The sequence below is a fragment of the Protopterus annectens genome, chromosome 7.part0 (assembly GCF_019279795.1).
Source record: "Protopterus annectens isolate FY-2018-M chromosome 7.part0, PAN1.0, whole genome shotgun sequence".
NCBI classification, from domain to species: domain Eukaryota; kingdom Metazoa; phylum Chordata; order Ceratodontiformes; family Protopteridae; genus Protopterus; species Protopterus annectens.
This window is the reverse complement of record NC_056739.1, coordinates 917661392-917688816: the sequence shown is the minus strand read 5'-3', so window position 1 is coordinate 917688816 and position 27425 is coordinate 917661392. Positions and strand designations below refer to the sequence as shown.

The following is a 27425-nucleotide window of genomic DNA, read 5'->3' as shown; positions in this document are numbered from 1 at the left end:
TTCCTCGGGTGCTTCTAAAATAAGGGAAGAGGGGCCACGGGCAATACTGATAGCCCCAGACTGGCCCAGGCAGCACTGATATCGTCTGCTGCTATACCTAACCAATGGGAATCCATGGCAGTTACCTCAGAGAGTGAACCTTCTGACTCAGGGCAAGGGAAGTATTGCGCATCTCAGCCTACAGACACTCCAACTCTCAGTCTGGATAATTCCTTAGCATCCTGGACCAACCCTGCTCTTACCAAGCAGGTTCAAGACATCCTTAATAAGGCCAGAAGGCCCAGTATTAGGAAATCTTAGCTAAGTGGAAAAGATTTTCCATTTGGTGTCAACAACAGGGCCACAATCCTCTCTTAGCCAAGATCCCTGTCATCCTAGATTACCTGGCTAATCTGGTTGACAAGGGCCTAACCTATTCCTCCATTAAAATTCATGCCTCTGCCATTTTGACCCATATCCCTGTTCTTCCTCCTGTCTTTTCACACCCCCTTCTCAGACAATTTCTTAGGGGGGTGAGTCACATCAGGCCTCCCAGGAGACTATCCACCCTTCCATGGAACTGCAATTTTGTTCTGGAAAAACTGACCTTGCCTCCTTTTGAACTAGTGGTTTCTGCTACCTTAAAATTTCTAACTTGGAAAAATACCCTTTTGCTAGCTATCACTTCTGATTGAAGAGTCTGTGAGCTGCAGGCTGTCATGGCTGTGGAGCCCTTCTTCAACTTGCATCCAGACAGAGTCTCCCTCAGGACTAACCCTTGCCTTATTCTTAAGGTGGTGACAGACACGTCCTTGGATTAAGCCATACACCTGCCTACCTTCTTTCCTAATCCTCAGAACCAGGGGGAAAGAATCTTTCATTTCTTGGATGTTCATAGGCAGCTACACTACTATCTAACCTTGAAAAAATCAGACCAACTCTTTGTGGCCTTTTCTACCAATTCTGAAGGAAAAACAATTTCCAAACAGACCATCTTCAAGTGGATCTCTCACTGTATCTCATTTTTTTTACAGCCATCATGGTAAGAAGCTACTTGAGACTGTCAGGACTCCCTCTACTAGGGCCACTGTTACCTCTACTGCCTTTGTAAAAAGAGTCCATACTAAGCATATTCTAGAAGATGCTACCTGGTCACCTGGGCATACTTTCACCAGCCACTACCCCTTATAAGCCTTTTCCAGGTCCAGAGCAGGATTCACCACTGCCATTCTGCAGGGCATCCTGTCCTCTCCCTAATCTACCTTGCACCCTCGTTTTCAGCTTTGGGAATCATCCCACAAGTCAGGACTGCAACAGTGAAATGTGAAGAACATAGTACAGTTGTGTACACTTACCATAAATGTAGATGTTTAACTGTGTTCACTGTTGCAGTCTTCTTTCCCTCCCTCCTCCCCCCTTAGCCTACAGGGTAGTCTGGTACAAACTTCTTCTCAAGCCAAGGGACCCCCCCCCCCTTTTGCTCCTTCTCTTTCTTAGGTTCTCTGTCTTAGGTCCTTTACTTTAGGACCTATCTTTGGGGGCTCATACCTTCAAGGGGGGCAAGAAAAAAATGAAATAATGATGTCAGCTGGCTCCCTATATACTCAAGTGTGCTGACGTCAGTCAAGGCATCTGCCAACTCTTGGAGTAGGGAGATTTTTTCTCTGGTAGTCAGGGTGGCCATGGGCTTTCACTGCAGGAAAATCTCAAGTCTCAGGGGAATTCTTCTCAATAGAAACTTTGGGAATGCATCAGGATTATTCAAGGTAAGTACACTGTCTTCTGAAATCTGAACAAGTTTTGAGTCACTCTGAGAAATAAGAGTCTTTGGTACAGGCAATCTGCTGCGTCACTGGTTCGGAGACTGTAAGTATATGTCTTCAGTTCCTTCTGAAATCCATTCCTTCCAATTGTACAACATAAGATCTCAGTTTTTCACAAATATTTTTGATAATTCCCACTTGGTCATATTGTTTAGATATTTGCATCCTTTCAATCTCTCCTTGTTTCAATGATCTAAGAGGTTTGCTAGAGTTATCGTAGTACAACTTTTGCAACTGACAATTTTTCAAAAAGTTTAATCTTGACCACTCTGTTGCTTAGCATTTGGAATCAATAGTTGTTTACTGATCAGCTAGGTTGTTTTTGTTTATCTAGACATTAATTTCTGAGCAGGTGAACCAAGCAAGTTATCTCGGGGAATGTTTCTGAGATTGAATAGATTACGAAAACATTGGTACCATCACTCTTGGATTTCTCTTACAAACTTTTTGCACTTTGAACTGCATGTTCTGCTAATCCATTGGACAATGGATACTCAGGACTACTAGTAACATGGACAAAGTTCGAAGACTCAGCAAATTTCTTGAACTGCTGATATGTAAACTATGTACTGTTGTCAGATACAATTCTGTGTGCACTAACATGGACAGAAAAATGTCTTCAATTTTGTGATGAGAGTGCTGGACATTGTTAAGAAGAAGGTCAATTTCAAACCAATTCGAGTAAGAGTTTACCAACACTAAGTAATGTTGACCATTCCATTCAAAAATATCAGTAGCAACCGTCAACCATAGTAATTCAGGAATCTAGTTTATCTGAAATGGTTCTTTTTGTTATTGCTATTTACCACTATTGCAAATAGAACATGCTAGAGTTTCCTTCCCTATATCATTTGACATAGAAGGCCAAAATATTATGCATCTTGCCCTTCTTTTGGTTGAATCAGTAGCCGGGTGACCATGATGCAAAATCTGGGTATATTCCCGTTGTAATGCTGAAGAAATAACTACTTTAGGACCTTTCAAGATGATTCCATCTTCTATCTTCAGCTCATCTTGGTAAGGAAAATACATCTGTACATCGTGGTAAACTAGTTTGTCACACTGGCCATCCTTGACTAATAAAATGTTTCAACTTCTGAAGAACAGGGTCTAAAGCTGTGTGATCTCTGACTTCATCAATATGTGATGAGGAAAAATGTTGAACTTCCATGACTTCAAAGTCTACTTTCTCATTGTCATGCTGTTCTGTTGTTTGTCTAAGCACTCTTGACCAAACATCCAGAAGGTAAAGATATTTGCTTTTTGTATTAACAATATTGAAATTGTACTTTTGCAATTTTAATGTCATGAGTTGCAGACATGCTGGGGCTGTGAGTGTATTGGATCTTTTCAGAATTGTCACTAGAGGTTGGTGATGAGTCTCTGTTTGAACAGGTTTGCCATAAATATAATCATGGAACTTTGAACATGTGAACAGTACTGCCAAAAGCTCTTTTTCAATGTGCGCATACTGCATCAAAGTTTGGGTTAAAGTTCTGGATCCATAGGCTACCTTCTTGAAGACATGCTGCACCAAGGCCATACTTAGAAGCATCACATGAAAGAGTTACTGGTTTGTGAACATCAGAATATCTCAGTGTGTTTGGACTGGCAATTTTCTGTTTCAGAACGCAAGTGGTCTTTGGTGTTGTGCTAACTAGGACCAATTTCTTGCATGTCAGCTCTCATAATAGTGCAGAAAGCTCACTCAAGTCTGGGATAAACTTTCCTAAATAGTTGACCATACCTAGAAAACGTTGCAAAGATGTGACACTGTCTGGAACTGGCATCTCAAGAATTGCTGCTTGCTTATATAGATCTGGTTGTAAGACAGAACTAGTAAACAAATGATCCAAACAAGTAACTTCTCTCAGCTTGAATTTACATTTTTGAGGATTCAATTTAAGATTGACCTCACATGCATGGTCTAGAACTTTCTTGAGGGTTTCTATCATGCTCATCTTCACTGTTGCCCCTACAATAATGTTGTCTATTATGATAGCACATGGATAACCTGACAAAATTTGTTCCATGGCAAGTTGAAATACTTCACTGTCAGAATTTATCTCAAATGTCATTTTTAAGAATCTTTATCTACCAAATGGTGTACTGAAAGTAGTTAATGAGATTTGTGATCCAGCGAAATTTGCCAAAATTAACTTTTTGCATTCAAGACTGAAAAATAGTGGCATTTGGCATAAGAGCTGCTACTACTTCTACTGTGCACACCGGACGATGAGGACGTTTAAGAGCTTTGTTTAAATCTCTGGGATCAATTCATATTCAGATATCATATGAGTTTTTCTTGAGCTATGGCCATGGAGGATACCCATTAAGTCTGTTCTTTTACTGGAGTTCTTACACCTAAATTCACCTTTTTGTCTAGTGCAGTTTTCACTTTGCTCTGCATTGCTACCAGAACCTTCCTAACTGGTCTGACAATTGGGCTTACTTCATGATTTAACTTCATGGAATATGTGACTGGTAGCTTACCAAGCTCGTCTTTGAGAATATCAACATATTCATGAAAAATATTCTGTGTAAAACTGCTGTGGTTGTTCTGATTTATATGGTGGACCTCCTTATTAAATGAAATCAGTCCCATTCTCAAACTATCTTTGAGGCCTAACAATGACTGCACGTGTGTTTTGACTACATAAAACTGCAAATCATAATTGTTCCCAGCAGAATGGTACGTGAAAACTACTGTGCCATCAGTTTGAATCTCTTCACCACCATAAGCAATAGGTTTTGCACACTTTGCTAAATCAAGTTTCTCACCAGCTTTTACTGTGGCAAATATTTGTGCTCATATAACATTCCACTTGGACCCAGTGTCTACTTTAATGGATTTAATGGATGGATCAAGATTGTAAGAAATGTATTTGGAGTAAGATATTTTTTGGAAATTTTTTTTTGTTGTAAAATTATATGGTAACTTGACATGTAATTATTGAAAGCACCAGTAGGGGGCACAGCATATAAATGTAGGTTCAGTTGTATGATTGTTATCTTTGGAAGGCAAAATGCTGAGGTACCAGCTGTTCCGTTAGAGTAAAGAAGTTTGAACCTGAACAGCTGGCTGTTTGTTTTTCTGAGTTATTTTTTTGTTAATGGGTTCATCTCAAGGTGATCTTACTTGCTTTTTCAAGTCTACTTTGAATATTTATTGTACGTAGTGAAATGTGGGGTCATATTAAATGCCCTGATTTTTCAAGAGTAAGACCCACTGTAATGGATTCTTCAGTGGGCTTGTTATTCCTGATGTGGATTGTACTTTTACTTTCTAAGGTACAGTAAAAGGTCATAGTGTTTGTTTTACGTGTATAAAGATGCTGGCAGAGGTTCAGACTTCACGGCATCAACCCATATCCTTACCTGGTATTCAGTTTACAGCTACTCTTAAGTATGCCCAGTACCAGCTTAAACCTGTAGAAATGTGGCTGTTCTTTATTACTGCCTGGAATACAGTTTCCAACTAGAGCAAAACTGTCAAGTGTAGGAGATGATGATTTTGTCCACTTTGAGGACCTTATTTTGCTATTCTGTATTTAAAAGCTGAACATTTTGAGTGGAACTTTTTTGAGTTATTGGAAGAGAGAAATATATTTCATGAAATTTATTTGTTTAGCATTTTTTTTACTGGGAAAGTCCAACTGGGACAGAACCCATTTTCAGCGAAGTCCCGGGCAGAAACACTCCAGACGCATGTCTTTGGAATGTGGGAGAAACCGGAGCAACCAAAGAAAACCCACAAAAACACAGGAAGGATATGCAGACTCTGCACAGAAGGCACCCCAGCCAAGAATCAAACTGGAGAACCTCTTGCTGTGAGGTGACGATGCTAACTGCTGTACCACTGATTGTTTTTTTTTTCCTTTTCTTATGCTTCTGCATATTTTATCCCTCTACTAATGTACTTTTTTGGCTTTCCCCAACTGGCTATTGACTGCTCCCAGGTCTTCTGCTTGGAACTGGCTCTACCAGACCTGCCTTAGCCTCTCCTGGGCTAATCCTCATCCATAACCCAAGACCGGTAAGAAGATCAAAGAACCTGAGGCAACACCTTATTTCTGGGATGTTTGGGGAGTGATTATTTTACAGCCTCAGCTTAAGACATTTTGGTATGATTAGAGAAGGAACATGGTTGAGGGGTGTGAAGCTCACAGGGAAAGATTTTGGTAAGAGGAAAGTCTCCTGATTAAGTATATATTTACACCTCTCACCCGCGGTGGTGGTGCTGCGGTAGCGTTGTCACCTCACAGTTAGACATTGCCCATTGGATTCTCAGTTAGAGCGTCTTATGTGTGGCGACATGCGTGAATGGGCGTTCCTTCGTTGAAGGTTGTGCGTTAGGCCCAGCAAGCCGGCACATAAAACTCTACTGCCAATCATTAGCGGACCGGAGTTCCGCTGTGGCGACCCCTAACTGGGAAAAGCCGAAAGACACAAAGACAGTTGGAATTGCTAGATGTGAGTATGATTTCATTATCTGTGTGCATAAGGCAGTCTGTAGACTATTTTATGAAACATGATGCTAAAAGTCTGGCAACAGATGTGAAACTAGTATGCTGACCTTCCATCTTATCCAGTACTTATGTGCTTACATGAGTGTAGATAGTTTCTCACTAAGTTTTTTTTTCTTGGTCCAGAGTATCCCACTCTGTTTGCCTTTGCTGCACACAAGCTTAGTTTGTTCCCCTACCCAACCCCACCCCTCCCCCCAGTTCCAAGCCACTTCTACTTAGTCTACATTTAAGCACAGTTATCTCCTCCCATCTCCTTCTCAGCTAGTAGGAATGCAGTACTTAGGTCTTCTCGCTTAGTAGTCAACAAATCCACTGAACCAAATTTGGTTACCTCTATCTCTTCCCCATACATCATACATCAGCTCTCCTTTACTCACATTGTATTAAACACATACTTCATTTACATCAGCTAAAAATACTACTACTCACTGACTCCATTTCTAGGTCTGCAACATATATATCAGTCATATTATCCATCTTTCAACATCCACTAACCTACAGTTTCACATTTCTTCCCTTTCCACTACACATTCACCTGCACCCATGCCTCACATTCTTTCTTACTTTTCTTCTCCTATTTCACTTCATACCATACTAGCTCATACAATAAATCATTCGTCGCTAACAACCCCTTCCCTGTGGCTGTCTCATGTAGGTGTTCTAAAACACAGTGTAAACTATTTTCACCCATCATGTAACAACTTCAATTGTTGTACTGTGTCATGTCCCTCATATTTCTGTAATAGCTTTATTAAGCATAATACTGTTCAACGAACCCTCTCCATAATAAAACAAAACAATAGCAGCCCTGTCTGTCTACTCTATATAATACTATATGTAATACTATATGTTGTATTGTGTCTTTCGGCTTTTCCCGGTTAGGGGTCACCACAGCAGAACTCCGGCCCGCTAATGATTGGCAGTAAATTTTTACGTGCCGAGTTGCCAGCCCTGACGCACAACCTTCAACGAAGGTACGCCCATTCATGCATGTCTCCACACACAAGACGCTTTAGCTGAGAATCGAACAGGATGTCTTACTGTGAGGCGACAACACTACCGCAGCACCAGCACCGCTATATAATACTTAATTCATATACACCTCACTTCTTCTCTTCTACTCATACTTAATGCCACTAGTCTTTACCACAGTGTGCTGCTCTTACAACACTTTATACTGATTCCACAACACTTGCTAGCTACCTTTTATTCTCCTTACCCCTTTCCTGTCCCTTTCAACTATATACTCCTAGGAATCAGTCTGACAGCAGTATCACCATATGTCACCATTTTATTACAGCTGCAAATCTATTCAGTATTAACTTCTTCCATCTTTTCAGGAAAGTCTATCTAGGCTGTCACTCATTAATACAACTCTTCACCCCAAAATCATGTAGAAGTTTTTATACTTGATCTCATACACTATAATACACCACTCTTTAACTCTTTGTAGAAATATACGTTATACTTGGGTCCACCTACTCTAGTACAAGCACTACCACTTTTAATAGCAATCCTACATCTACTAAACCTACCAACCAATCTAACTCATCTGGCATTTTCCTCTGCAGCATTAACCTGTGATGTATTCATAACAAAATTGCTGAATTTCATGCCCAGATAACACAGTACTCCCCAAATAACATTGCTGTAACTGAAACCTGTTTGAAACAAGATGTAAAAGATAAAAGGATCCTCCCACCTAGTTATAATAAACTGGGGCTAGACAGGCAAAAAGTAGAAAGCTGGTGCAATACAGTAGCTGTAATTAATTGAAATTCACATGATCTCTCACTACATCTATTTACATCCCCTCAACCTCCAATTCTGAAATCCTTATTTCCTCTCAAACTGATTAAATACCAACAGCTCTGCTTAGTAGCCATCTATATCCCTCCTGACAGTGACGTAACAGCTGTAGAATTTCTCAGTTGGACCTTGACACAGATTTATTAGGAAACTGTAATCCTAGTTGACTTAAATATCGGTTGGCTGACTATTAACAGCGATATTCCCAACAGTACCATAACTATATACAGCTTTATCCATCTTATCTTATCTCCTACCAGGCGAAACAAAGATACAGACAAACTGGCCAAGTATTTATTACTATCCGATACATTAAGTGATCACATCCCCACCTTTATCGTCAGATATTGAGCAAATGAGCATAAGCAGCATTGCCACAGTTAGGTACAGAATTTCTCTTCTTTTAATGCAGAAACCTGTATATCTAAACTAAATCTTTTAAACTGGACTCCATTACATATCATCCCACTGGATAAAGCAGTATCACTTTTCAACACCACTTTTTTATTGTCCAGAGTACCCATGCTCCAATCCATACAAAAAGAATCAAAATAAACCTGGCCCTGTGGTTAACCAGACAAACTAAAAAGATCATGAACCGGAGAGACAGGTTGGAAAGCAGGACTAAAAAAGTAAATCTGACTCTAACTACCAAACATTTACATGTCTTAGGAATATCACAAAAACTAAGATAAAAACAAATAAGAATGTTTCACAAGTCTCCTGACCAAAAATCAGAATAATCCCAAACTTCTCTGGTCTTCGGTTAACAACCTCCTGTACCCTGGCTGCACCACTCAACTTACCCCATCAAACCTTTCACGTAATACATTTATTGCCTCTCAGTTTATTTCTCATTTTACCCATACAGTTGCTCTTTTTAAAAATACACTAACCCCTCTGCTTCTAGCATCCCTGTTGCTAGCCTCAACCACAGCACGTCTTTCAACTTTTCCCCTTATCCCAGTATCTACTATCAGTAAACTTCAACTCAAACTGAAATCTACCACTGTTGTTTCAGGGAATCTATTAGTAGAGTATATCAAAGTAACAGCTGATGCCCTAGTTTACCCCATATCCATCCCCAGCAGTAGCTCCATAAAAGAAAACTGTGCCCCAAACCACTTCATTAGGGTGGAAAATCTACGGAACTGTCCAGCTATATAGACCCATTGCCATACTGTCCCCCTTTGCTAAAGTCCTAGAAAAATGCATTCAGACACTACTTCTCAAACACATCACAGTTAATAAACTTTTGTCCACCACACAGTATGGTTTCTGCCGCATCATAGCACCACCACAGCCTTTATTAGATTCACCTCTACTGTTTAACGCAGGCATGGGCAAACTACGGCCCGGGGGCCACATGCGGCCCGTTAAACGTTTTGATTCGGCCCGCCAAACTTGAAAAAATTTAATAAATTAACCTTGTTAATGTTTTATTTCCCCTGCAATTCTGATGTTTCCTCACTAGATGGCGCACTCTAGATATATTGGCTTTGTTGAGGTGAAGCGTAGGCCTATTACTCCACGTTTGCACTTTACCCTTTGACCCACCGCCCCTCTATGAAGATGAGCGGACCCAAGAAAAGGAAAGTGGACAGAGAATGTCGAGTGTTCAATAAGGAGTGGACAACTAAATATTTTTTCACTGAACACCGATCATCTGCTGTTTGCCTGATATGCCAAGAAACTGTGGCGGTTTTTAAAGAGTATAATATTAGCCGTCACTTTGCCACAAAGCACGCTGATTATGCTAGCAAGCTCTCAACAAAAGAACGGGAAGCTGCTGCTGAGAAGGTGGCAGCTAATTTGAAGGCTCAGCAAAGTTTTTTTCACCGTCAAACTGCCATTCAAGAGTCAAGTACCAAGGCCAGTTTTATGCTTTCATTCAAAATAGCAAAGGCCAGCAAACCACTGTCTGAGGGTGAGTTTTTAAAAGAATGTATGGTAGAGACAGCAGGTATTTTGTGCCCGGAGACCAAAGACTGCACTGCACGGAGAATTCTGCCGTCGGTTTTTGGATTACGACAAAATTGACAAGTCACTTCAATTGGTGGCCTTTCCTCTGTCACAAGACCCCGAAACAGCTCCAGAGGAGCTTCAGCTCGAACTGATCGACCTTCAGTCTGACCCTGCCTTAAAAGAGAAGTTCAGCTCTCTGAAACTAAATGACTTCTATTCTTCACTCAATGATGTCGCGTTTCCAAATCTAAGGCGAAAAGCGCAGATGATGTTGGCTTTGTTCGGCTCTACCTTCGTGTGTGAACAGACCTTCAGCGTCATGAACATCAACAAAGCCAGCCACAGATCTAGGTTAACAGACCTACACCTCAGATCCACCCTGAGAATCGCCACAACAAAACTAACTCCAGACTTTGATGCGCTGGCTAAAAAAGGAGACCAACAACACTGCTCCCATTAAAATGTGTGTGCCTCCATGATACGCACGTTGTTAAAATAAACAGTGCACGCAGATCAAATATAACGCTTCACAGACTGACTTGCTGCAACTGTTTCGTCCTTGCACTGGTCATTGTTGACTTTTGGCACCGGGGAAACAAATTGAATAAAAGGAACAGGACAAGTACATCTGCATCTCCTACCGTTTTTGAAAAAAAAAGACAGTCAGGAGGATAACAGAACTTTCAGTGTTTTAAAATAAAATGGTCATTTATTTGATTTTCAGTGTTTAAAGACTCATTTCAAAGTCAGAGATTTTATTGTAATGCTTTTCTTCATTTTCATTGGAAATTAAAGCACATGTTTTCTCCATATCCCAAAATGTGTATTTTTCCCCCAATAAGGTGATGTTTTCAAAGCATGCCATCTATCTGCTCCTGTTCCGGCCCCTTTGTCAAATGTTAGAACTCAATGTGGCCCACGAATCAAAAAGTTTGCCCACCCCTGGTTTAACGTAACAGAAAACATGGGTGACCTACTATCAACTGCTTTTCTTGACCTCTCAAAAGCATTCATTGCAGTCTGTCATTTAGTTCTGATACTGAAGCTGTCATCCCTAGGGCTTTGAAGCCTCATTAGCTGGTTCAAGAGCTCTCTCTCCCAAAGGTCACAAGCTGTAAAATGGCTGAGCACTTTCCCTTCCTTTCTTCCTTTCTTCCTGTATCACTTGGAGTTTCCCGAGGATCTGTACTAGACTAATTACTCTTCAGTCTATTTACAAATGATCTCCATACAGCACGAAAGCATGCTACTATTGTGCATTATACTGATGACTTCACACTGATCTAATCATCATCCACCTACTTTTTTCCCATTTTCTAGATGGAGTCAGGGTGTCATGTCAGCTGTTGCCATCTCTCTTGATTCAGTGTCACTGTCCTACCATCTTCAGCAGTCATGCTTGACTGTCATAGGTCTTCTCTCACACACTCATTCCATCTGTTTGATGGACACCCTCATTTCCTTTTGCCTTCTTCCTGTCTGTCCCAAATAATCTAATCCTGTAACTAATTTGTGCTGACAAAAAACAAAATACAGTACTAAAAAGCAGGAATCCCTTACATCTGTTGAAACATGGCTAACCAATTTACAACTTTTCCTAAATCCCAAAAAATCTAAATTAATGATCTTTAAGTAAAACATAGAAGAAAAATCTCTTCACCATAACCGCCTCAAATAGTACCAACATCAAGTTGGTATCCCATACTAAGGTGTTGGATGTCACAATTGATGAAAACTTGAGATATGACATCTACATAACTGATACTGTAAAAAAAGGCCCACCAAAAACTAGCTGATCTATATAGAATTGCTGATTACGTAACTAATGCAACTAGAAAACACACTGCATCAGCATTCATTTTCCCCGCACTGTTCTGTGTGTCACCAGTACTAATTAACCTGAATGCAGCCCACACTGGCCTCCTTAACCAATGTTATAACAAAGTTGCAAAATCCGTTGGAAACAAATTTTATAGGACACTCAGCATTGCCTGTTTCTTGAGTAACTCAGTTGGCTAGAACTACCCCAATCCTTAACTGTGCCACAACTGGTTATTTGCCACAAGCTCATCTTTGAACTGGAACAATGTCTCATTCTAAATAATGTTAGCCAGTTCTATTCTCCTGCAAGAAGCCTCTGCGCCAGTGATAAGCTCATAAAAGCAAAAGCAATCATGTGTGTAAATGTTTGTACTTCTCCTATGTATGTAAGCTATGGAACTTAACTACCGCTTACCATTAAACTAATTAATTTCAACACAGGCGTCACCAAAGAGATGTATGGCTTTGTCCCTCTCTACTAACCAATACCAGGTCAAAGAACAATAGCTCCTAGTCTTAATTTATCTTTTTCTCAGTAATCCTCAGTACTTCCTCTACCTCTGTTCTTAAGTATCAGGACAGACAAATGTGGATGCTGCTTTGTCTGAAAGCTGCCACTGGGAAGTCAAAACATTTTATAAATATCCAGAGTCCATTTGCAAGACCAAATGGTTGAACAGCAAAGTGAAAATGACTTCTACACTGATTGCTCCACCTCCTCCCTCCCTCCCCCTCAAGGCACACATGCTAACAAATCATGGAAATAATTAAAAGTAGTCTTCTTGTTCCTATGTTTCGACTTTTGCACCCTTTATTCATCTGTCATTACCTTTCTTTATGATTAGAATGTTTCTTAATCATTTAGGTCACAAGTTATAAGCATCGTTAGCTAATTGTTTGAAATATAAGGACTCGGGACACCATGTCCTGTAAGATGGAGACCAAGTTAGCAATAAATCCAAACTTACATACAGTAAGTCCAACATGACCATTTCTTAGAATATTACCTTTTCTCCCAGGTATTTGTATGGATATAGATAGTAAAATACAAGCAGTGAAAATATTTTTAATCCGTTCAGTTGTATATACAGGTCAGGCATATTTTTATCAACCAGAGGATAATTTGTGGACAATAATAAAGAATTGAAGGGATTTATCTATGAGGGGAGAAGGTAAGAGTTAGGTAAGATAAGTTTATCCTTTCAGTAGAACAAGGAGGTTTATAATTACCTGATTTAAAGAGAGATTTTAGAGCTCAAATGTATAACACAAGCAGAAAGTTATAATTCAAAATGGAAAGGGATGTTGATGATGCAAGGGAAAAGTACTGCAAATAAAGACAGAGAGTGGGATTTTGGTTGGAGATCCTTGAGAATAACAAGAACCTACAGAATATTATTTTCATAAAGCATCAGAAAGTATTCAGAGAACTAAGCCAACGTGGGAATGGAAGTACACACAAGGATGGTGAAGGAAGATTTTGGGGATGACTGCAAGTAGGGTACAGAAAATGGGCAAGTGAGGGCTGGAATGTTCTGGAGAAATCTGGCAAAGGAACCAAAGTATTGGGAGAAAATAACAAGGGTGAGATTAGACCAGTAAGACATTTGGACTGAAGGCTAGAGACTGCCTTCCCTACCAGGGTACAGGCAAAGAAAATAGGCTAGGATAATCTTACGTGAAAGACCTACTCTGGTTGATTTTTTTGTTGAATCTAGAACAAAGCTGCCATTAAAAAAAGTATAATTAGCATAGCATATAACATATTGCATGATAACTATGTGAGTCAATCAGACGAGGTCAGAAAATATTAGCAATAGAGAATGGAAAAGCAATTTACAAGAAAACAATGGGAGGACACGTGTACAGCTCCCAAGTATGCAACAAAGTCCAAAAGGTTTAGGATCTTTGCTTGGAAATGTTTGCATAGGTATTTTATACCCCAAGCAGACTTCAAGGAATTTTTCCTCTGGTAGATAGCAAATGTTGGAGGTGTGATGCAGAAGAAAGAGGTAGCTGGGAACATATGTTTTGGGAGTGTAATGAGTTGACAGATTTTAAAAATTCCCTTCAGAGCACTTTGTCAGAAATATTGGGTGAGCAAATGGCTGTAACTAAGTAAATGATTCTTTTGAGCTGTGACACAGGATCTGAATTACTTAGACATAGTAAGGCCTTACTAAGTTTAATTCTTTTGGCTGTAAAAAAAAATAAATAAATAATGAATAGGAAATGGAAATTGAAGTCAAAACCAATTGTATTTGAAGTATTGAATATAATAAAAAGAGATAAAAAATGGAAGAGGGATCTTTAGAAAAGGGAAGGAGCAAATTACATATAAATAGAAATTGTGGGAGCAATACATGCAGAATAATGTTCAGGAAAAGGAGTGAGGTTTAAGTGAGGACATTAATTCAGCAATTTATGTAATGTTGGAGTAATGGTAGTTACAAAGAAGGAAAATGTTTTATTTATTTATTTAATTAATTTTATTTTACGTTTGTTTGCCGGGAGTGTTCGACTGGGCTAGAAGTCCATTTTCAGTGGAAGTCTGGGGAGAAAAGCTCCACATACATTCTGCTAGAAAATACAAGAATACAAAAAAATACAAAAGATACCAAAGATACTAAAGATATGTGCTATATATAATGTATTTAAATGGAAAAATTCGAATATGGTCTGTTTTCTTATATGTTAATGCATGTATGTATGTGTCTTAAGTAATAATGTGAGGCCAGAGTGCTGTCGTGAGCCGTTTGTTTGTTTTATTCAATGCCTTTCATTCAAACAGTCCTTTTTAAAGCAATAAGAGAAAACTTGTAATTGACCCCCTTTTGGCTCTTTGTTTGCCAAGAAGCGCTATTGATTCTCCATTTCTGTAGGTTAGATGATGTGGTCTGATCCCTGTGCTGTGTGATACACTGTGGACCTCCATGTTTAGCAGCAGAGCAGGAGCCTTCACTTTTCCCTTCAGAGATTTATCCTCCTCAGAGTAGCTGCATACTTTCCAAGAGTTTAGAAATTCTTTTATCAAGAAGTTGTGTTTATGTAAATTGAAGAGATTTTTAATTTGGTGTGAACAGAAACATTGCAGTTTGTTGAAGGCATACCTGTCTTCTGTACTTGGTCATCTTTTTCAACTTTTGAGTTCCGTCCTGTCTTATCCCTTGATTCAAACCTACTGTTCTGTCTTGCCAGCATTTTTCCCTTGGAAGTCTTGTTTGTCAACAAAAACCTGCATTTAAGCTTTTACTGAATAGCATAATACAGCTTCGACCCCTTTGTGAAACAAATCTCCCAATGTAGGAGTTAAACTTCTGTTTTAAAGAAAGTAGATTTATTCTTTTTTCAGCCCTCTTCTGCAGTCCTTTTGAGGTTCCTAATTGGAAGCTATATGTCTTACTTGCATTCACAATAGCTGGGAGGATATTTTGAGTTGCAGCCTTTGTCATACTTTATGGCAAGCAGATTTCCATCAGAAGACAGCGATCTTGTCTATGTATTCGTTCTTTTTGCCTAAAGTGATGTGTCATTTAGCTCTTGATCAGCAGATGCATTTCACATCCTTCTGTCTTTAGCTTTGGAACTATTGAATATGCTGCAATGGATGGAACCAAAAGCATCTGTGGTTCTATGAACCAAAAATGTTACGCATTTTAATCAACACTTTCATTTACCCATATTTAGTTAGGAGATGCTGTGGGTAAACAGGTCATTTCCATTTGGTTGGCTATCTGCACTGGATTCATTAGTGGTTGTGCTAACAGGTCTGTGAAAGTTTCAATGAACTTGGGGCTAGGAGAGCAGCACAGTGCTTTGTTTAGAGGGGATTAGTAAAGAGGAGACCCAGCACACATTTTATAATTACAAATTGGAATGTATTCTTTTTTTGGTTTTGTGATGTATTTTAAATTTTTGTAAACTCTCAACTGAAACAATATAAGTACACATACGGTAACAGAAAGGAAAACAAACCAAAGTGATAGTTCTTATTGTTTTCATGCAATGTACATATATGTTTTCTTGTTACAATTAGTTTTCACACCAACATTACCTAAATTGATCAATTCCTGCCATTTCTTAAACCTCACTCCTCCTGACCATTATTCTACATGTATTATTCCCACAAATTCTATTTGTTTATGTGTAATATCTATGTAATTGGCTCCTTTCCTTTCCTTTTGTAAAGATCCCACCTCCAAACCTATAATCACCAGGTCTATATTAAAATCACGAAGAGAGGCATTACATCGAACGCCCCTTCACCTACACATAAAGACCAAACACACTAAACCGAGAACTGTCAAACACACACTATTTAAAACATAACAAAGTGGGGGGCTGTGCCCTCCACACCCCCCAACTAAATATACCAACTCCAAGATCGCACTACAGAGGGGTAAAGGGCAATGCTGTGGCTCAGGCCAAGCGATTTTTTTCCATGGGAAAAAAATCGCTGGCCCGAGGCTTCGCTATTTTCAGACTTCGGTCTTTGTGTCGCTGAAGAGGCGTGCGATGTAACGCCTCTTCGTGATTTTAATATAGACCCTAATCACCTTTACAATATTCAGTACGTCAGTTACAGGTGATTTAAATTTTGGTCTTTTTTTCCATTTTCTAGTACTTGCTTTTTTAGCAGTCATTTGTTTTTCTAACATTTCAGACAAAGTACTCGGTAGGGAGTGTTTAAAATTTGCCAGCTCATCCTATAAAACATATTCTCAAATCCCATTTACCAACCTCTTTCCTTTCATACCTCTAGCATTTGATTTTTTTACTCAAGGAGAAAGTTCTGTGAGGTCTGCTTTGGGTAGAAAATAACTATGCCAGTACATCCAGGGAACTATCATACACTTTTTGAACTTTGCTGCATACATTGGAGTCCTACAGATGTTCTCCTATTGTTCCTGTATAAATTGCTTTCCAATCTCTCTTCCCAGTCATTTGTAACCTTTTCTGATTAATTCTTATAGTTAGCATGCAGTATTTTCCAAGCCATGCTAACTGTCCCCTTTTTTAATAACTGCTTCGTTCTAGACGCAACTAAAAATTCTACTAGAGCTGGCCTTTCACTTGGCAAACCTATCCCTTTCTCTGCGTGTACTCGGATATTAATCCCTGGCCAGGAAGGTAGCCTGTTACCTGCAGTTTGCACTTCTGCTTGGCCTTGTATCACTCTTGTTACTTTTCCTTCTCTGTAATCATTCCCAGTACTTTGTTTCATTTACTAATTTATTCCAGTAAAGCCCCCTTTGCCTATGTTCTGTAACTCTGCCTATAGTCATCCCTGTTGGCAAGTTATTCCTGTGTTGGCTTAGTTCTAGAAAGCTTATTGCGGCTTTATAAGTATAATAACCTGTGTGGTTGTTGTGTTCTTTTTAATGACTCCCCCCCCCCCCCCCCCCCCGGTTTCATTATCATTCTTTTCCACTTTGACTTATAACCTTTTGCTTGTGTTATGTATATGAGCTTTAACTGTGTAGCTCTAAAATATTCCTTCAAGTCATGTAAAACCACCTTGTTCTATGGTTTGAACCAACTTATCTCAGTTAACTGTTGCCCTTTTCATCTCCCAAATTAATTCCTTCGACTCTTAATTATCATCCACAACTTCTCCTCTGGTTGATAAAAGTATGCGTGACCTGTGTACAAAACTAAAGGGACTAAAAACATTTTCACTACTTGCATGTTACTATCCATATCCATAATCAAGTGTTTCCAGTTTCTTAATTTTTGTATTAGCTTTTGTTTTGTCTCTTCCTGTTTATCCTTAGCTGACATAATCAAATTCTTTTTAATCCATGTACCTAAATACTTCAGTTTAATACTTAAATTTATCATGTCTCTATAAATATGGATATTGCTGAATCACTTCATGTGTGGGTACCTAGTTTACCACGACAGCCGTTGCATTATTTTTATCAATTGTATATCCCAAAAGATTTGAAACTGCCTCAAAACTTTCCACAACACTGACTTGCCCTGTTCTGAGTTTTGCAAGTACAGAGTTAATCATCTGCAAATAAAGCTAACTTTTCTTGATTTTCATACCATTTATGTCCTTGAGTTTGTGAGTCCCTTGTTTCCTTTATGAAGGCTTGTTGGAGATGAACCCTCCCACTTTAATTCTTACCGCCAGTCCTTCATGTGCTCTCCTAATTAACCCCTGTTGAAGTACACAGACAATGGCTTTCCACCCAACAACAGTCATTGACTTTCCATCTCTACCAGCTTTGATTAAACCTTTAATTCTGTAGTTACCCAGTTGCATATATTTCCCCCTCATATGTCTTTTACAAAGACATGTCTTCTTATGTTTAGGCCTGCCCTGTCCTTCAACTGCAGAATTCATTCCCTACCTGTATAAGTGAAAATAATACCTAACCTTTAGGTATGAGGAGGGGCACTGGGAGCAAGGGTGTGATCACTAGGATGTGCTAATAATTTTCTTTTTCTTGTATGCAGTTTAGAAATACATGCTGTGTTACTTGTAGCTGCACATTGTTTTGCATACTGATATTTTATTTCCGTACATAGACTGCTGAAATACAGCACGCAGTCCATCAATTTTGACTGTCTTGCAGCCACCTTCTGGGTTTGTGTTAATATTTCCTTGCTTGATAGTGTACTAATGTACAGTACTTTCTATCAGGTGTCATATGTTACATAAGTAAAATATGTAGCATAATTTTTTTTTTAATGATAGCACATTCTGGGTCCCTAATTTGTGAGAAGTAAAGTCAGATATCAGCAGCAGAAGTACAAATTTGTATTTGAACAGAATCAAGACCTTCTGCTCTCATGGTGTGGGAGGTGGCTGCACATCCCCCCCCCCGCTTGACTATATGTAGTAATTCCAAGCTTGTTGTACTTTGGAATAGGAGGCATACCCCGTGGTGCTAACTTCTTGGACTTGCATACCCTCAGATTTCATTCTGACTTGCGCTGTGTATAGAATAGTTGTTACAGTTCTTGGAATTACAGTGGGAACCCTTACAAAAGTATTTATTATCTAGTGGCCATAAGGCAGGAACAAACATCTGAAATGTGTTTGCTTACATTTTTAAATGCTAGTCCCATAATCCCATTTCAGTCATGCCTGTTCCTTCATTTGCTGGGAAATGCATATTCTGATATTTTAAATATATAAGCTGCACTGCTGTGTATCAAAGCATCATGGGAGCTGCAACCCAACAGCATTTGTAACATTTTTCTCACACATTTACTACATTCATTTTGTACATTTTTTTACATCTTCGTTAATTCAGTAGGTGGTATAGGGGCCAAATTTATTCATGCCAGGGCCACATGCAGTCACATTATTTTATATGGAGAATAGAGTTTATTACTTTGCTGCAGTCTTCAACAGTGAAGGATATAGTGCTATATTATTTCTAGATTGCAGGTGCTTGATCATGTTATTTATTTATTTTATGTTACCTAATTTGTTCCTTCCTTGAATTTTAGTATTTGGAAAGAATTTCTATATGTTGCATACTGTTTGCATTTAGAGATGATGATGAATTAATTTTACGATTGTTGTTTTTTGCCACAGGTCGAAGAACACAATGGACACATCTTCAAATCAACACAATACAGCATCCCCAATTACTGTGAATATTGCTCCTCAATCATATGGATAATGGACAAGGCTTCCGTCTGTAAATGTAAGTGCATCTCTTCTGTCTCCAGCCATATACATTATCAATTGAGGAAGTGATTGTGCAGTGTTCATTTGTGGATGAATGCACGCTAGTAATATCCGAGAGTGGTAAGGAAATGCTTTATTTTCAATTATTTGCAGGCTTAAGTGTTGCATTGCCCTCGTGCAGCTACATTCATGTGTACATAATTTAAATTCTTTGTACACGGCCATTTTTTATTGTTTTCTCTTACTGGCTTTCCCTGTCATCTTTTTTTTTTTAATTTCTCATTTGTTAATTTAAGGTTACATTTTTAGCAGCATTTTTGTAGGTTTGAAAGTTTTGGTTTCAGACTGCTTTTCTAATGGTGTTTGAAAAGCTTGTTTGCTGTTATCTGCCAGTTTTCTGTTGCTCTTGTATCATGCACTTGTCAATGTTTTTAAACACTGTGTGTGAAGATGAACTGTTTAACTTTATTGTAGTTAGAAATGTTTTCCAGCATTTTGTTAACTTTGAGATGATGAATCTTTTAACCTTTATTTATATTACATTTAAGCAGTAAATATCCCCCCCCACCGCTCATTTGTATAAGGTGCAAGTTTTCAAAAAGGATTTTAGTCATGACTTTAAACATGGGTCTCCTCTAAGTAGTTAGTAGAATACATAGAACAGATTTATCTCCCGTTAGCTCTCAGAGTACTTTGTATTTTCCATTAAAAATCTTTCAACTGTCTTGAGTTGTAAGATGGGTTATTTGTAGGCTGTAGAATGCACTATGTTCTGTAAGTGTCTTGATCAATGATTCATATAAGGGTTCAGTTATTTTACACAATTGAGTGGCTTAGGTTTGTCGTCTTCATTTATTTATGCCTTCCCCACCCCGACCATCGAGACTTTCTGCTACTGACCTGTTTGTCCACCCAGTGGCTGGTCATAGCTGTATTGTCAGATGGGATGAAAACTGAGCTAGGATTGTAAGAAAGAGGTATGCCACAGAGTAAGCCTTTTTAGTTTTGGTTTTTGCAACACACTACAACTTGTCTATAATGAGTCCCCATTTTTTTATTTCAATGTATATCTTTAGTATGTCTCCACACCGACACAATGTGACATCTTCAGCTTAGTGAGAGCTAGCATAAGGTTCCCTAGGTTTCTGTCTAGAATCTATACTAGCAGAGTCAGTTGTTTCTTTTATTGTTGCCATTATTATAAATTCAGTCCAAAGTATTTCAACATTTATGCATATTGTTTTTAGTCACTGTGTTTTATGTTTCCTTGTAGTCACATGATGAAGTTTAAAAAAAAAAAAATATATATATATATATATATATAAGTGAAGATCCCAGTTTGTTGAGGTGTGCTTCTGACTGCATCTTCAATAAAGCTTTAATGCTGTAGCAAATGAGAGGGGTGATGAAAATAATTCAGTTAGTTGATCACAAGAGGTGTGTAAACTTAGAGGCTTTTCAGCCAGAGATGGTCTGCTTAAGGACTCAGAATTTTAAAGTAATAAGCCAGAGGAGATGAAAACAAAACATAAAAGTGTAAAAACTACATCTGTTTTGAAGGTGGTACCTTCTGTGTGGCAGGGCATTGATAATTGTGTTTAACAAGGGAGACAATACTCCATCTTTTAGTGTTTAGTTTAAGGTCATGGTCCTGGCACCATTTGTTAGTATGGTTTATCCTCTCTTGGATGATCCAGGAGTAGTCTGAAGATGAGAGTTTTAACATGTGCTTGTATCTCAGAGAAGTTAAGTACCAAATAAGAACAATCCCAGTTCTTAAACCCAGGAACAACTAGTGACTAGTCTCTTTGAAGAGAGACAGCGCCACCAGTCTAAATTTTGATGAGTTATATACGTGATTCAGTTTACAATCCAGTGGGCTGCATAAAGATTAACATTCAGTTTGGTGAGAATATCTATGATACCTGAGTGTGGGGTAGTATCACAGCCCTTTGCTAGGTTTAGGTGCACAGTAAGTACAGATTTACCCTTACCCGAGGTGATAGTAACTTTTTCAAAGAAATTGACCTGGCTGGGCAAGCAGCACCTTTCCTTCATGATCCAAAATTGGCATGGGTCAAGGAACTGGTAAGCCACTAATGTCATTGTTTATGACAGCCATATATTTCATGAACGTACAGGTGAGACTAGCCAGGCTTATTGGTCTATACTTGCCCTGGTCTGTAGTGGAGCCACCCATTTTGGAGGGGCATGTCTATTATAGTGCCCTTATGTCAAAACCCGCTGAGAGGCTGAAGTGGAATAGTTGTACGAGTGGGGTACTGAAACAGTCCTTCATGCTAATTAGATAGCACCTTGTTACTGGAGGTCTTTCTACAGTTCATTTGGTATAGATAAGTAGCATGGGGTACTGCTAAGGATGGCATGGACAAATTCTGTTTATAGGTATGTCTTGAACCTTTACTAGGCATTGAGAGAGCTAGCTGCACAGGGAATGTTTAAGACTTGTTTGGGGGTGGTCATTGAAGGAGGTGCTAATTTGTCATCAAGTTTGGAAATGCTAGTGGGGAAGAAGTTTTGCAAGTATGCTGGCTGTTTCCGTGGGGTTAGAGTTGGCTTGATTATTGTGTACCAGCTCTGTGTAGATTTGGCTGTTCTTCTTAAGATTCCTAACATCGCTGCAAAAGCATAGCTTAAAATTTATGGTGATAGATCGGATTGGACAGAGTCAGCGACTGAGGGATTTACGAAATTATACTGAAGTTACTGAAACCAAATAGATTATCAGACTTCATGCTGATAGTGGTTTGGATCTCAATGGATTTATACCATTGAAACCAGTGTTAAAAGCCAGACTCCTGTTTAAGTAACAAAGAGTTTTTTTAGCTTTTTAAGAGAATAGAATGTTTATATACATGTGAGGAGGGTCATATTTTTTCTAGTGATTTTAGTCTTGACAACATTCTTAATAATTCATGTTCTTTGAGTAATGGAGTAGTGTTGCTTTAAGAAGCTTATAATACAAAAAAATACTATGCATCCATATCGAGCCATATGACTGGAGTTCATTTAACTTATTGGATGAAGCAATTTTTAAACGTTGTTAAACAGCGTGATGACTCTGAATGTATTTATAAGGTCTGAGGAAGCGAGTTTTGTACTCATGAAAGTGCTTACCTGTTTTATGTTGAATAAACTATATCGTATCCTGGCCGTGTTTCAGACTGCACTTTTGTTCAGAGTTTTACTTTGATTTATACAAGATGCTTGTGTTATAAATGTATTAGAACTGTATGTTGTGTATATCAAATTGATTTGTACAGACCTTTGTACTGAAAAGGTATTTGAAAAAGTACCCACAATGTTCCCTACTGCGGAGAACAGAAATATACATGCACTATTGTTGCTGTTTAAATGTATATGTTTTTATCAGAGGAAACTGGAGGATTAACCTCAGTCCAGCAAAATTTAGAAAAATATCTGAAATTAAATCACTTTGTAGGCTAGGGCATACAAATGCTATCTCACAGGTTTCAAGGCAGCCAGAGACACAAAGTCCGCACTAGGAAGCTTTCTGTATTGTCTTTGGGGTGAACTAATCACAGTTCTGGAAGCATAGAGGTATGCAGTTGTTTTATGACTTCCAGCATCTGCCAAAGATGTGAGCAAAAGGCCTTGGGTGTGTATTTTTATGGGTAGGTGCTAAATACTGCCATCTGCCAGCAATGGGGGTTTTGCATGGGAACTAGAAGTCAGATAACAAGAAGTGATATCATTCTGCAAGCTGTCCTAGCAGTAATGTTTTAGATATTATTTTGAGAAGTCTCTTTGTGAGACAGAGCATTCTGTATTCTGTTTTGGGCCTGACAAGGAGAACCATTCACCACATCATCTGCCTTGCTGTATTAAGCTATTAAGGAATAGTGATTCTCTTCCTTTCAGTCAGGAATATAGTGAAGCTTAGTTTAGATATTGTTTTTCTGTATTTGTCTGAGCCTGTCCTGCAATGTTATTTTAAATATTTCCCGTGGTTTGCAATTCTGATGTCACTGTGAAATAATATTTACTATTGTCTTGTTCTTTTATGAATTATTAAATATATTTAAACCTTCCATTGTGGCTGATCTTTGTAGAGATATTCAAGTTTTGAGAGTACTTCGATATTTATTTGGTGACACTGTGTGGGCCACTCCTAATAGCCTTGCTCTTGGTCGAACTACCATTTGTATTAATATTAATTTCACTTAGTAAATTGGGTACCCTTGGAAGAGCCTTAAGGTAGCTGGCAGGAGTGTCTGGTGGCAGTCATAACTACCTTATAGTCTGGGTAGAAGGGGGCATAGCTAGTAAACCTGTGCCAGTCTTTCCCAGGTGTGTGTGTGTGTGTGTGTGTGTGTGTGTGTGTGTGTGTGTGTGTGTGTGTGTGTGTGTGTGTGTGTGTGTAAATCAAATCTCAAAGAGTGTGTGTGTGTGTGTGTGTGTGTGTGTGTGTGTGTGTGTGTGTGTGTGTGTGTAAATCAAATCTCAAAGAGTGTGTGTGTCAGCTACTCGGGCAGGGACACGAAGCACTGGTTGGACAGAGAGGGTACTGGAGGCCTTGGCTTAGACACTCAGCTGAGATCTCAACTCTATAGCTGAGCCAGCGGGGAGTCTTATTGGGGATCTGGAGAAACAAGGAGAAACCAGATTCAGACGGACCGTGGTCTCTGTGTGCTCTTAAGGGAGATTGTGCTTGATTGTACTTTATGCAGAGAGCTGCATCAGGATATACTGTGTGTGTACCTGTTATCCTCCCAGTGAACGTCCCCCACTGGTGTCAGTGGTGAGGATTGAGGCTCCTTGATTACTGGTCCAGTGGGGGGTCATCACAGTCACCTTTAACCGTTGTTCTGTCTGAGGTTGTCAGCTGCTCGTCTGTTAGTAGCATTTGCTGTATACTTAGTAGGGTTCTTCTTTTCTCTCTTGTGTCACCAGTAGTATTCTGAAGCCATCATGTGTTTATAATTCTTGTTAGCTAAATAAAGCATGCATAGTTGATGTTGCTTTCTGGTTTTTTTTCCAGTATGTAAATATGCCTGCCATAAGAAGTGCTGTCTAAAAACAACCAACAAGTGTTCCAAAAAGGTAAGGACTTCTATCTTGTAATACTGTTTTTTGCAAAACTAACCTGTAGAAGGAATGCAACAGTTTTGTTTATAGTATTAAAATAATTAGCCACCATCCTGTGATTTTCTAAATATTAAACTTTATTTTAAGAGATGACTTTTTGTATTGAAGCAACAAGCAGCAAAAAAAATGAGAATGTTTGAATACTGACAGTGAGTAGCCTAAAACATACTTTATCCTGAATGCTTTCTGCCCTACTTAAATCTTTCACAACACCAAGAGTTTAGATTTAAGATTTTTAAGGCTTTAGTGAGTTTTAAAATTTCATTTTTCATGCCCTAGATGGCCAGTTGCTAGATGTCATGTTCAACTATATGCATAGCAGTACAAAAAGTATGCATGCATGTACATGCGAGTATTTATATGTATCTGTGTGTATGTGCATGTTTGTGTGTGTATGTATACACACACACACACACACACACAGTGGATATAAAAAGTGTACACATCCCTGTTAAAATGCCAGGTTTTTGTGATATAAAAAAATAAGACCACAGTACATCATGTCAAAACTTTTCCCACCTTTAATGTGACTTATAACCTGTACAATTCAATTGAAAAACAAATCTGTTAGGAGAAAATATATAAAAAATGTACAGTAAGCTGGTTGCATAAGTCTGCACATCCTTAAATTAATATTTTGTTGAAGCACCGTTTGATTTAATTACAGTATTCAGTCTTCTTGTGTAGGAGTCTATCAGCATGGCACATCTTGACTTGGCAATGTTAGCCCACTCTTCCTTGCAAAAGTACTCCAAATCTGTCAGATTGTGAGGGCATCTCTTGTGCACAGCCCTCTTCAGGTCACCCCACAGATTTTCTGTTGAATTTAAGTCTGGGATCTGGCTGGGCCATTCCAAAACTTTAATTTTCTTCTGGTGAGGCCATTCTTTTTTTTTATTTGGATGTATGCTTGGGGTCATTGTTGTGTTGAAAGGTAAAATTCTTCTTCATCTTCAGATTTCTAGCAGAAGCCTGAAGGTTTTGGGCCAAAAGTGACTGGTATTTAGAACTGTTCATAATTCCCTCCACCTTGACTAAAACCCCAGTTCCAGTTGAGGAAAAGCAACCCGAAAGCATGATACTGCCACCACCATGCTTCACTGTGGGGATGGTGTTCTTTTGGTGATGCAAAGTGTTATTTTTGCGCCAAACTTATCTTTTGGAATTGTGGCTAAAAAGTTCAACCTTGGTATCATCAGACCATAACATATTTTTCCACATGCTTTTGGGAGACTTGATGTATTGTTTTGCAAATTTTAGCCAGGCCTGGATGTTTTTCTGAGTAAGAAAAGGCTTCCGTCTTGCAACCCTACTCCATAGTTCAGACATAAGGAGAAAACAGGAGATTGTTGTTACATGTAGTATACAACCAGTACTTGCCAGAAATTCCTGCAGCTCCTTCAGTGTTGCTGTAGGTCTCTTGGCAGCCTCCCTGACCAATTTTTGTCTCGTCTTTTCATCAGTTTTGGAGGGACGTCCAGTTCTGTGCAAAGTCACAGTGGATATAAAAAGTGTACACACCCCTGTTAAAATGCCAGGTTTTTGTGATATAAAAAAATGAGACCACAGTAAATAATTTGAAAACATTTCCCATCTTTAATGTGACCTATAACCTCTACAATTCAGTTGAAAAAACAAACATATCTGTTAGGGGAAAATATAAAAAATAAAAAACTTACAATAATCTGGTTGCATAACTGTGCACACCCTTAAACTAGTACTTTGTTGAAGCACCTTTTGGTTAAATGACAGCATTCAGTCTTCTTGGGTACACACCTGACATCAATTAAAGAGACTCTGATTAACCCCAAATAAAGTTCAGCTGTCCTAGTAGGATTTTCCTGACATTTACTCACTTGCCTGCTACAGCAAAAGCCATGGTTCACAGAGAGCTTACAAAGCATCAAAGGGATCTCATTGTTGAAAGGTATCAGTCAGGAGAAGGGTACAGAAAAAATTTCCACATCATTGGATATACCGTGAAACACAGTGAAGACAGTCATCAAAAAGTGGAGAAAATGTGGGACAACAGTGACGTTACAAAGAACTGGACGTCCCTCCAAAATTGATGAAAAGACAAGATGAAAACTGGTCACGGAGGCTGCCAAGAGACCTACAGCAACACTGAAGGAGCTGCAGGAATTTCTGGCAAGTACTGGTTGTGTCCTACATGTGACAGCAATCTCCTATATTCTCCGTATGTTTGGACTATGGGGGTAGGGTTGCAAGATAGAAGCTTGTTTTCTTACACAGAAGAATATCCAGGCCCGGCTAAAATTTGCAAAACAATACATCAAGTCTCCCAAAAGCATGTGGGAAAATGTGTTATGGTCTGATGAGACCAAAGTTGAACTTTTTGGCCACAATTCCAAAAGGTATGTTTGGCACAAAAACAACAGTTTGCATCACCAAAAGAACACCATCCCCAAGGTGAAGCATGGTGGTGGCAGTATCATGCTTTGGGGTTGCTTTACTTCAGCTGGAACTGGGGCTTTAGTCAAGGTGGAGGGAATTATGAACAGTTCCAAGTACCAGTCACTTTTGGCCCAAAACCTTCAGGCGTCTGCTAGAAAGCTGAAGCTGAAGAGGAATTTCACCTTTCAGCACGACAATGACCCCATGCATACATCCAAATCAGCACTTCACCAGAAGAAAATTAAAAGTTTTGGAATAGCCCAGTCAGAGCCCAAACCTATATCCAATAGAAAATCTGTGGGG

At 38.9% G+C, this 27425-nt stretch overlaps 1 protein-coding gene across 4 annotated transcripts in view; it reads left to right on the top strand.

Annotated features, from left to right (window-relative positions):
• MYO9A (myosin IXA) overlaps positions 1-27425 on the top strand; it is a 2281069-nt gene that overhangs the window by 2053432 nt on the left and 200212 nt on the right. For all 4 annotated transcript variants that reach the window (XM_044077496.1, XM_044077494.1, XM_044077495.1 and 1 more), the window contains 2 exons: positions 19482-19593; positions 24601-24662. In XM_044077496.1, coding sequence (XP_043933431.1) covers positions 19482-19593; positions 24601-24662 — 174 coding nt within the window. The remainder of the gene's footprint in view (positions 1-19481; positions 19594-24600; positions 24663-27425) is intronic.